The sequence below is a fragment of the Saccopteryx leptura genome, chromosome 3 (assembly GCF_036850995.1).
Source record: "Saccopteryx leptura isolate mSacLep1 chromosome 3, mSacLep1_pri_phased_curated, whole genome shotgun sequence".
Lineage (NCBI taxonomy): Eukaryota > Metazoa > Chordata > Mammalia > Chiroptera > Emballonuridae > Saccopteryx > Saccopteryx leptura.
Genome location: NC_089505.1, coordinates 38456492 through 38468906, shown reverse-complemented (window position 1 = coordinate 38468906; position 12415 = coordinate 38456492). Strand labels below are relative to the sequence as shown.

Here is a 12415-nt window from a genome sequence, read left to right as displayed (position 1 = left end):
GATGTTGTCTGTGTGACACTTACCACCTTTGAATACCGGTATTAACACAACTAGAATTTTACTGACAGAGTTCAGTGGACTAGAACCTAGATTTTCCCATTCTGAGCTCAGATTGTAGTATCAAAGAAAAGAGGCTCTGGTCCACCCTTGGGTGTTTGGTTTGTTCTAGTGAAAGAGCGCCCTGGGTAGGAAAAGGCACCACTGATGTGATAAGAACAATACCCAACATATACTTACGCACTGGAAATAGAAATCGTATCAGGGATTGGTGATGCAAATATATGAAAATCTGTATTTCAAAGCAGTGGTTTCTCAGGCTCCGCTGTGCTTCACAGTAACCTGGGGGGCTGTTTAAAGCGCAGGTTGCTGATCCCTCCACACAGTTCCTGGTTCCGTGTGGGGGCAGGGTCTACGGGTAGCGAGTGGTAAAAACTTCTCAAGTGGTGCTGATGCTGCTGGTCCAGAGACCACACTTGACGAATCATCGCTTCAGAGAGTATTAAACTAATTGCTATTGTCAAAGGCATCTCTGATGACTGTTTCACATATTGGATGGAATTATTTTCTAAATAAAATAACTTTGCATTTTAGCAAGTCATGGACATGTGTAGGACAGGTAGAATCATAAAGTAACTGACATTTAAGTTATTACAATGAGTCGGACTTTATGTAGTAAATACTGTTATTATCTGCATTTTACAGTTGAGGAAATTAAGGCTTCCTGCGCCAGTCATAACTGGGAATGAAACCTGCCGTTCGTTCCCCAGCCCATGTTGTTAAGTAGTATGTTATTCTGCCTGAAACTGAAGTGTGAATATCATAGTGTCAAATGGTCTAACTAGAGATAGTAGAGAAGACTTACACCTAAGGTTTGAAATTTTGATAGAAACCATTATTCCATATGCAAACTGGTATCCCTGAGGTTGTTAAAAGGGGAGCGAGCTAAAGGAAAATAATAACGAATGAAATTTGTGGAGATAAATACATTTTGTAGCACAGGTGCCTGCCTTCTATTCATTCGCATGAATTGCTCAATAATTATCTGTAAATCGTTTTGCAAAATGGAAAATTTTTCAACTGTAGAAGCCTAAATGCCTCTTGTCCTAATGAATTTAATCTTTTTTTGTTTTTGTTTTTGACACCCAGGTTTATTTGTGTTTCCTATCTATTGCCTTTGTAAAAAACAGAGAAAACGATCACGGACAGGTATGCATTGGTGAAGTGCAGTGATTGCACCTGACTAGGCTGGTCTGGGTGGGAGCTGGACAGAGCAGCACAGCCGCTGAGAGTCGCGGCCTGCAGTGCGCCGCGAGGAACCTTCTGCCGTCTCGTGTTCCGTGGCTCTCCGCGAGCCGTTATGTCTCCAGCTCTGGTGTCCTTCCAACATGGTATCCTGTCCTTTCCTTCTACTGATTGCTGCTTTTTAAAAATGGTCACTTTCATACACTATAAACATCTGTGTTATCATTCTGAACTTTGTAATGGGTCTTGGAAGAAAATATTTGAAATAAGAATCAATTTTCCTCAGAAATGTCTGAGCATGCCTCTCCCGAGAGCTGCTTGGACTGTCTTTGTACCTGAACCTTCCTCCAGCCCATCTTGGGAGACTCAGTGTGAACAGCTGAAGTCCCACCTGTACCAACAAAGCAAGGCCACTTTTCAGAAGATGAAGGTTCACCGTATGCCTCTGTTTTCATTGTGGCCCAAGCAGTCTAATTCCTTCATTCTTCAGATGATATCATTGTTTAAAAAAAAAAAAAAAAAAGCATCAGCGCCCAAAAGGGAACTAATGAAACTAAATTAATGAAACAATCCATGAGTTACTGAAGTGTATATGTGTGTAGAGGTAGAATGTGTGGGTGTATAAATAACTGTATTAAAACTCAGCCCAGTGACCTTGTCCTTGTCAAATTCCATGCTTCTACACTATTTTTCCACATTTTCTTACATATATTTAAAGATGATGGTTCTTTTGTGGGCATAATTTGGGGATGTACTGAATTAAAGTCAATATAGACAACAGGCACTTTTGATATTGACCCTTTCTATTTCTTGCTCTTTGTCTCACACACACACACACACACACACACACACACACACACTCATGCACACACAGGAGTGTGTGCCTTGTCACCCCAAGGATTATCAAACCTTATAAACTGACAAAACTGATTGATTTTAGGAAATTCTCAAGACCTGAACTTTCCGCCTTTTCAGATTTTTTATATTTTGGCCTAATGCTTTCACTGTATGAATAATACATCCTGTAGGCAAAATTAGTAGTTTAGCAAGTTTGCTGTAGAGAGAACTGCTTATGCTTTTAAACAAATCCCTATTCTGCTAATTTTTAAAACAACTTGTAATTACAGATAATTCTGCTTTAGGTAATGCTGTGGCGTTATTTACAGCCCCACCCTCTTGCCTCTTTTATTCTCTCTCTTTAATTTGTCCTCATTTCTCATTAAAACAAATACTAGTTTTGAAGGCTTTTTTTTTATGTTTACTGCTCATAGGCATAATAATGTGTTGGTATCTTCTTACCTTTATGGAGGAGTAATTTGGGGGGAATAAAAGCTTTTGTGTTTATCGGTTTATCTCAAATCTAAATTGCTTTTGGAGAAGAAAACCAAAGAAAAGTGAAGGAAATATTTTCAGGAAGTTTTACTTAGCTGAAAGATTCTTACAAATAAGAAAAGGATAGTAACTAAGTTATGTTGTTCCTTTGTTTTCATCACAAAAATTCATCAGCAGAAGGGAAGGGAAGATGCCTAAGAAGTCTATAAAGTTTTCACTTGTTTCGAAATCCTTAAAATTAGCTATCTGCATAGATGTAGCATTAATTTAAGAGCGACCTTGTGTGAATTGAAATAAATTATGTAATAAAACATGCATGAACATGGATAGTTTGTGTTGGGCTCCAAGGTATGAGAACAGTTATGATTTTTATTTGACCTGAAAAGTCCATGCTAATGAAGTTTATTTGCATAGAGAACAAGCCAGACCATTTCCATTCCTCTGAATGATACTCAGAATGGTTATACTACAGCTCCTGGACCAGACTATTTCCAGTTAGAGGACAGTAGGCCATTTATGGTTCTGGAATGGCATATTACTAAAGCAAACGTTATACATGAAAAAGTGATGTGCTGTATCTTCAGAAAATCGTGTTTCCATTCATCCACCCATTCATCCATTCATTCAACAAATATTTGAGTATCTGGTCTATATGCTCTAGTATTAAAACTGAGAGAATGAGAATTTTCATCCTAAATCTATGTAATTCTGTCATACAGTGTTTAATTTTTGTAACTTTATCTTTCCCAGACTTAGATGTTAGTTTGACAATATATGAATATGAAAATTCTAAATCTAGTGGATATGTTTATGTATGATATGTATGTATATGTAATATGTCCATAGAAATATGTGTATATATATATTCATATATTTATGTATGATATATGTGTATACATATGCAATATTTCCATAGATCATAGATGCATATGAATACATATGCCACATACATATATACCAACTGGCTAAATAATATACTCTCTGGTCTTAGATAATCTATTTTCTTAGGTATCTGTTGTCTTTGGCTTACTCAGGGATTTTTATTTCTTTCTTTGAATAACTTATCTTTGGGAAATATTTTTATATTATTTGGAAATGTCCCAACTTCCCAATTACAAAGTATATCTGTTATCAGTGAAGGCTGCTTCATCAGTGTGTAAGCGAGCATGACTGTGTTGCACAGAATTTTTCTTTTTCTATGGCGTAGATTTTTTTTTAATTAATGTATGCATTTTTCTCTTTAACAGCTGTTATAGATTAGGCCTTGTTGGTGACTGAAAATAATTATTTGTGGCATCAAGATCTTAAAAAGAGAGAAGGAATTAAAAAAGATTATTTATGTTAGGGTGAACATTGGAGGTGTAAAATAGTTGTAGTAATTTTGGAGATGAATTCTAAACACTACTTTAGAGAAAGAAGCATATATAGATAAAAAGATAGAAATAGCCTTCTGTCCAAAGCTTATCATTTTATATGTTTTTATTTTAAATTTAATATATACATTTTTTTACAAAAACAAACCATATAGAATTATAAAATACAAATTTCTCTGCTTAACCACCCCCTTATTTTCTAGGGGTTGTAGACACTTTCTACAAATATACAGATAGGTGTTTGTGTGTGTATGTGCCTGTGTGTGTATTAGTCTTACACAAATAGAATAATAACATTCTTACTATCCTGTGTTTATTTTTTATTTAATTATACATTGGTAGACAACTTTCCATAAGAGTTTAAATATATTGACCTCATTCTTTGATAAATTGCTACATATCCCACTGTGAAGCTGTTTTATTTAATTAACGCCCTAGTGAATGGACATCAAGATTGTTTTTACTTCTCTAATATAGAGCATCAGTGAAGACCCTTTACATATATTGTTGTCATCTTGTGGTAGCATTTCATAAGTTTTTAAATTTGGTTTTTATAAGATATTTGAAATAAAATTTTAATGCATTTTCAGTGAATGAGATCAAAGAGATAGTATATTTGAGGTCTTTTTCTTGGAGAATAAAAGTTTATATGAAAGTGCATAATTTTTACAGAAAACATCTTCTGCAGGATAATTTTACTCCTGCTTAATTAGCCAAATAAATATCTTGCCAAAACATGTAAAGGAAAATTAATCTTATTACAATAAAAGTTAAATGTAATGAGATATTTGTAAGGTATCCAAGAAAGATGCGTTGATATTTGGATGGCCTGATTGTACAACTTGAGGGATTTAAAAGAAATAACCGAATTGATCATGTTTGTCACTTTTTTTGGTAAACACTATCCATGTTCATGCATGTTGCTGCACAAAGGAACTTAATTATGCCATTGTGAAAAGTAGGAAGCAGTGTGTTGGCAATTAGGAATGACCACAATTAGCCATAGAAAAATAAATTAGATTGATGTAAGGTTTGGTGGTTTGTGGAGATAATTATAAATTGTGGAATAATCTGAAACATTCCTTTTACAATAAATCCCCACAGTTCCCTAAAATCCTCTGCATGAGGAGTTAATGATTGGGGTCAAACCTTTTGGTTCAAGCATCATTCTGTTGCCACCTCCTTAATTTTCTGGTAGGTGTATCCTAAAGGTAAAACAGACAGGAAAACAATCAAAGATAATTAAACACCAATCAGGTCAACCTGATATCTTTCACTGTACTTTCTCGGTGGCGGTGTCAGGGTTCAGAGGTGCCTCTCGGGAGATTCCTTGTTCTGTAACACCCACCACTTCTTGAGTCGCAGAGACCCAGGTGAGCCTTTATCTTTGAATCCTACCACCCAAAATATGGTCCATCACTCCCCTAAAATCCTCTCAAACCACTGTAATCTCTTCTAGTCCCTGCTGACCCTCCCCAACCTCATTTGTCACTACCCCCCCCCCCGATACTCTAGCAGCTCCTGTTCACTAAAGACAAGAAGAGGGACTGGAGGAGGGGCTGAGGACTCTCTCTGGCATGTGCCAGCCCTCGGCATTCCTCCCTGACCTCTATGAATTCCTCCCTGACCTCTATGAAACTCGAGTACACCTGCCAAGACATCCGTCCAGCTTCTCCCTCCCTTGTTAGACAAATGCAACTGGTTTTAACCTTAGACGTTTGTGCTGCCTGTTAAATTCATAATTATTTTTTAAAAAGTTAGTGGCCTAAATAATACTAATTGGTATATTTTATTAAGTACTTCAAAATTGTAAAAAAAAAGAAAAAAATCATGCCAAAAGCCATTTTAGATTTTAATTTTATAAGTAAGCTGCATATACACTTTAATGTGAGTCTTCCCATCGGATGGTACGCTTATCCTTTCCGATTTGTGGCTGAAATCTATCCCAGCTATTGAAAGTTAATTTTTCATGTGGTCAGCTTTATTGTTTTGTGCTAATATCTATTATTAATATAGCCTTAAAATTCATTAATGCACTTTAAACGACTTGTGCCATTTAAGTACTTTGACAGAATTTAAAGAAACTGATTACATATATTTGATGAAGGCAGTAGAATAAGAGTCTTATCAGATATGTGTCATTTGTTTAAATTTGGGGCGTAATCTGCAGCTGAAAGTTTAAAGCAAGTAAAATATGCCTGAAAAAACTGTAGCCAAATTTCTGAAGTTCAAGTAGTCCTAGAAATTGGTATCAAGAGCTCAAACGTAGCAAGTAATTAATCAATGTTACCTAATAACCTTGCTGGAATGTCTGTTAAAAATATCAATTGCTACTGCAAGTTTTAACTGCATTTTTGTATTTGAGAATATTGGTTTTTGAAATCTTCATAACATAATGATGACATTTTCCTCTACAGAAAATAAGTTCTAAAATCCATTTTTAATATATATAACCACAATTTTTACTTTGATAAAACTGAAGTAATTTTACAGAATTGTTGAAATATCATCTGACCAAAGGCAGAGGCCCAGAAACTGGGGAGCTTTTAAGACTGTGAAATGTTACCTTTTAGGTGCAAACCAATGATGTAAACCTTTAAAAGAGAAACCTCTGTAACTGTGGTTTAAGGATAGAACTGATACTCATTTCATAGCTAACAATGTGTGGGGCTTCTATTGTATATCACTGTTGTGAGGCTAGAGGTTTAGTTGGTGCTATTCAAATCCAAGGAGCAGAGAGTCACAGTAATGTAAGACTTGTACCTGTGCACTGAAAGCATCAGCAGAAGCCTTCCTATATCACACACATAGTGCCAATTTTAGACCATGTAATTATGCCTATGACAAACTATATTCCTTTTGGCTAAAGAAGTGACCTTGTTGAGAGTAACAAAATGGACATAAAAGACAATAAATTATTGTTTTTTAAAAAACACACAAAATATTGCCACACTTTTTCCCCCCACTTCCTTCTAGCTTATAGAAGAAATGTCATTAGGTGTCTTTAATTCTGCATACAGACTTAATACCATAGGAAATATTTTTTCAGGTCTATCCCACATTTTAGTTACTCTCTTCCATGATTATTAATAAAGGACTTTCTTCCCTGCTTGTGAAGGGATGAATTCTCACACTTGAACATCAAGTTCCTATTTTCTTATAGACTTGCTGGTTGTCTTGTTTTCTCCTTCTGCAGTCCCCTTCTTATCTTGGCCAAATGTAGGATAAATTCTTTTTCACCTTAACTCCTTTGATTCTAATGAAATGAAATTCAAACTCTGAAAGGCTTCCATAATTTGGCAATGGTAATGAACTATTTACCTTGGCTTATTTTATCTGTAAATTGAAATATATCAGGAGTACCTGGGACAGAGTTGGAGAACATTGCCCAGTCCTACAAGAAGTAAAATGAATGAGAAGATGTCAGTTTCATCATAGAGCCTAAAATATTCTACAGCCAAGTTTCAGAAATTGCTTCGTGAATATTGTCAAATCAGTATTGTGTTTGCATATTAGTTGAACAGAAAGTGCATGTGGACATTCATCCAACCTGACATCAAGTCATTCATGATTCACCCAAAATGGCCAAATGTGTTGTTTATCGTCTTTGTTTTTGTAAAACATTCTATAGCTTAGACTTGGGGCTGCATTTATATAGTGTAGTATTTGTATATAAAACAAGGATTCATAATTGGAATTTTTGATAATCTAAAGTAGATCACACTGACTCTTATTTTACTCTTTTTCTAGAGAAACCATTTGTCATTTGCAAATGTTCGGCTTTTTCATTGATATGATTTAGCTATGAGCCACACTCAAGCTATAATTAGTATCAGTTTAGTACATGATGTGGGAAAATTCAAGATCAAGTCAGACAGGTATTAAAGGGCCCCACAAATAGTAAAAATAGTGTCATTTCATATCCTTCCTTAGAGCCAGCAAGCTGTGCCATCTGTCATCGGTTCCCTACAAGGTTGTTCAGTGGTCACCTCATGCCCCAAATGGGGAAATAGTCTCAAAAATCTAGTGATTCTTACAAACAACACTTTTTTCATGAACATATTATATCCTCAGTGTCCAAATATACTTTCACTGTTCTTTTCAAGTAAATACTACCTACTATTTGATATAAATATTGTTTTGTGTTCCTTTATAAAGAAAATTCTAGATACAGTATATAATTTTCTATCAGCTGACTACAAACCCTTTTTCTAAGGCCCATTTTTTTTAAAAGTTCCATATGGAAACAGTTTACTTTTGGTATTTTATCATTTTCATTGTAATTAAAATTCTGTAGATAGTATTGAAAAAATAAACCAACCTTATAATTCATATGAAACCTGGCACAGTAATTGATATATCATATCTATATAGATATAGATATATAAATCCATTTACTTTGACAAGGACAATCTGTTACAGATTTTTAATATGAAAATTAATTGACAATCTTGTTGCTCATGAAAGCAATTAACTTTAATAAATTTTGAATTATCATAGAAATAATTTTATGTAGAAGGAAAGCAAAAACAGCATTAAAATATTAAGTTATGTTAACACATTATTTATTAAGATGCCCACCTGTTGTTTTATTTCTATTTTAAACAAAATTGACTATAAGACATTCATTAAACAGATATATTTATATGTATGTATACCTACTGCAAAACTGTGGGACAATTAAATTATTCACATTCTCTTTTTTCTGAGTGTAAATTACTAAAAAAAATGTTTGGATGTTTAATATATTACTGTATATTCAGAAATTGCCATTCTAAGGTAAAATTGTCATCCTAATTATCAGAATATATCCCATTTTAATTGAATTTCCATGAGTAATAGCAAATGAGAATTTTTCAGTTGTAAGATGAATGATACTCATTACTAGTTTGTACCAGATTTTGTCCATCATTTTTTTCTATTGCACAGTTTCCATTTTGTGTAAAATTTGTAGTCATTTCCCAAATAATGTTATATTTTTATGTCAAAAATTAGCCTCGTTGAAAAGAGATTTGTTTTACTCTTTCAATGATGTTGGAAAATGTCAAACTGTTCATTTAAATATTCATAAAACTATGTGGAGGAAACCATTATGAATATATTTTAAGAAAGAGGCGGGTAGAAATAAAAAGATGATATTAATATCATGGAAATTCCTGAAAGAACATTGGAAAGGGAAAGAAAAAATTCTGTTGAGATAAATATGTTGGAAAATAAAAAGTGTTTAAGACCTTAATTTTTTACATTATTAGAGTAATCAACTTCTTCTTGCCAAATGAATATTTTATGCTGTTGTTGGTTCCATGAATTGTACTTTTAACGTAATAGATAATTTTATGTACTTTCTCCCCATTATAGTGTTTATACATTTATTACTGAAAAGAAAGTTAGAAATTGGTGAATGAAAGCTAGGGAAACTGGGTTTGTTACCATTTTCCAATAGCACTAATGTATAGTTCCCTTAATCTTTCATACGGTGCTTTGTGTGATGAGAGTATATAACATTTATATATGTTATTGGTGCCTTATTTTTTTCACTTGACTTTATTTCTTATCTAAAGAGCCATATATTTTTTGTGAGGTTCCTTGGTCCTTCTATTTAAAGTCCTGATGAGACAGTGTATCTTTAGGATGTATATAGACTGCATTTGCTATCTTAATCCACTGTATTATCTCTAAAACAGCAGGTTAGCCAATGTATGTTTCTTTAATTCATTGTTCGTTTTTAAGCTAAAGTATAAAAGAATATTAAACACCATAAATTGAAGCCATTATAGTTGAAATGTATTTTTAAACCACAAAAGAGAATGATGATTATTGTTTAACACAGGAGTTGGAATGGCTATCAGCCTTTATCTATAGCTCTTATTAGGACTGACTTACTTTGCAAAGAGCATTGCAAATAAAAGTAACTATAGGGTACTTAAAGATTTGACCAGTTCTATACAACTTGTCTTTGGCAAAGTGTTATCTGTCATTCATTTCCACACAGATGCTGAAAACCACGGAGTGTAGTATTTACATGTAGTTGTTCATTCACAGTGGGCTGTATGGACATGAAGACATTTTGTACAATATATTACTTTGCTCTTCTTAGTCATGCCTTTGTATTAGCTTTATACAAAAAAAAAACAAAAAAAAAAAAACTAGTTTTGTTGTATTCTTTATGTACCGTAGTATATCATTCAACTTTTCGTGATGAATGTATGATGAATAATTAAAATAATTCATGTGCTTAGAAAAGACAAAGACACAGGCTATATATGCACATATGTATAAATATTTGACAAAAAAAAATAATAATCTTCCAGCCAACAGGTATGTCCTGCTGGACAGGACCTGGAAATTGATTTTTTTTTTAACCATTGACATTGAAAAATCTATTACCTCAAGAATTTTCAGTGGATACGTGTCAGTGTACTGCTCCTTCTTAGCAAATGCAATCTCACTTGCTGCTGGCAGTAAAAGAACCCAGTGTCAGATCACACAAATTTTAGGGGCAAGCCTTTCAAAATGAATACCTTGTGATAGTTTGGAGTCTAATTTTGGACTTTCAAATGTCCCTATGCCTTTTGTTGTGGTTGGGCTTTCTTTTTTTTTATTGTTTTTGGTTAGTTCTTTTACAATGGAAGAGTAATCTTAATTATGAGATCGGATCTCATGGAAGAATATAACAACACTCACTCTACTTGGATGAAAAATGTAACGGGAATCAAGTGTTTTGATTGTCACTGTCTGAACTGTTGTACGAATGCTTGTGGAGTGCTGTGTACTCCCGTGCTGTGTGCAGTACACCGTGCAGCATCATTTAGTAATGCCTAATAAAAGTTTTTAAAAGAGAAGACTCTTGTCCTTTCTTTCCTATAGATTTGGAATTTAAAGAGATTAAAAGGTAAAATTTCACAGTGCCACATAAATAAATTTGGAAAGAGTGAAGTTATTTCTGCACACTAGATTCTGAGAACGGGGAAGCAGAAATGAACAGAAATTCATGGTTGTGCTTTTTTGGAAGGTGGATCGTGTTGGGTTGCTGAGTCGTGACTGAGGAAAGTGCACATGACAGTGAAGATGAGTCTGAACATCATATGTGGGGTGTGATAAAGAAGCAAATGTTGTAGAAGTAAGAGTGTGGCGTAGGGTGGCAGTTGCTCCCTAGACCGGGGTCCCCAAACTTTTTACACAGGGGGCCAGTTCACTGTCCCTCAAGACTGTTGGAGGGCCAGACTATAAAAAAAAAACTATGAACAAATCCCTATGCACACTGCATATATCTTATTTTAAAGTAAAAAAACAAAACGGGGACAAATACAATATTTAAAATAAAGAACAAGTAAATTTAAATCAACAAACTGACCAGTATTTCAATGGAAACTATGGGCCTGCTTTTGGCTAATGAGATGGTCAATGTCCAGTTCCATATTTGTCACTGCTAGCCGTAACAAGTGATATGACACGCTTCCGGAGCCGTGACGCTTGCATCCTGCGTCACCGGAAGTAGTACTGTACGTGAGCGACGCTGCTACATGCAGTACTCCAGGAGCACAGCATATGGATGCTGACCACCAATGAAAGAGATGCCCCTTCCAGAAGTGTGGCGGGGGTCGGATAAATGACCTCAGGGGACCGCATGTGGCCCGCGGGCCGTAGTTTGGGGACCCCTGCCCTAGACAAAGGGGGCTGGGCTAGACACCCTCAACATTAAACAGAACAACGTCCTTCCCTGTACTCTATAATCACCCACAAATCAGTCAGTTATTTTTGCCTGTATTGTATATGAGGCTTTCTAGAAAGAATATGAGTTCCATGAGGTTGGGGATCATGCTCTGCTCCCTTTTGTGTCCCCTGAACCTTCTATAGCAACTGGTATGTACATCACAGGCACTGAAATGCTTATAAAATAAATGCCAACACTTCTCAGAAAACAGAGATTTTTCCAAGATTTCTCAACTCCAGAAATGATGAAGCCAGGGATTCTGATTAGTCTTCCTTCTCCAAAAGAGCTAGTGCACCTGATTTGAATTTACCAACAGCAGCAGGAGATGGAAGGAACACTAGACAGACATAAACTTGGGTTCTCACCCTCTAATGTGTGTTCTTATTAACTTCACCTTTGGGGGTCTCCTCACTTCTTTAAATTGGAGGGGTTGTTTTAGATGATTTCAGAAGAAATATTTATCTAGCGCCTGCTATGTGTTCATATAGTATGTGCATTCACATAGTATGTTCACATGCATTCTTCCATAATCCTTACAACCCACCTCCATAGTGTTATTTCTGTCCTCAGTTTACAAAGTTTACCAAACTAAAAATAGGAGTTTAGTGATATTTTGGAATACAACAAAGGCTTTATTCCAATTCAGGGCTGCTACCTGTCAATATGCAGTTTCTCCCCCCCCCCCCCCCCCCGTGAAAACTCGAACATCCTCAGGATGATAATAGATAGACAAACCCTTTCACAATTTCAACAT

The 12415-nt window shown here is 35.0% G+C and overlaps 1 protein-coding gene across 1 annotated transcript in view; it reads left to right on the top strand.

Annotated features, from left to right (window-relative positions):
• Positions 1 to 10789, top strand: part of RNF217 (ring finger protein 217) — a 139745-nt gene extending 128956 nt beyond the window's left edge. Inside the window, exon 6 of the mRNA XM_066373319.1 lies at positions 1147 to 10789. Within this exon, the coding sequence (XP_066229416.1) occupies positions 1147 to 1220 (74 nt within the window). The 3' untranslated portion in view covers positions 1221 to 10789. The remainder of the gene's footprint in view (positions 1 to 1146) is intronic.
• The last annotated feature ends 1626 nt before the right edge of the window (positions 10790 to 12415 follow it).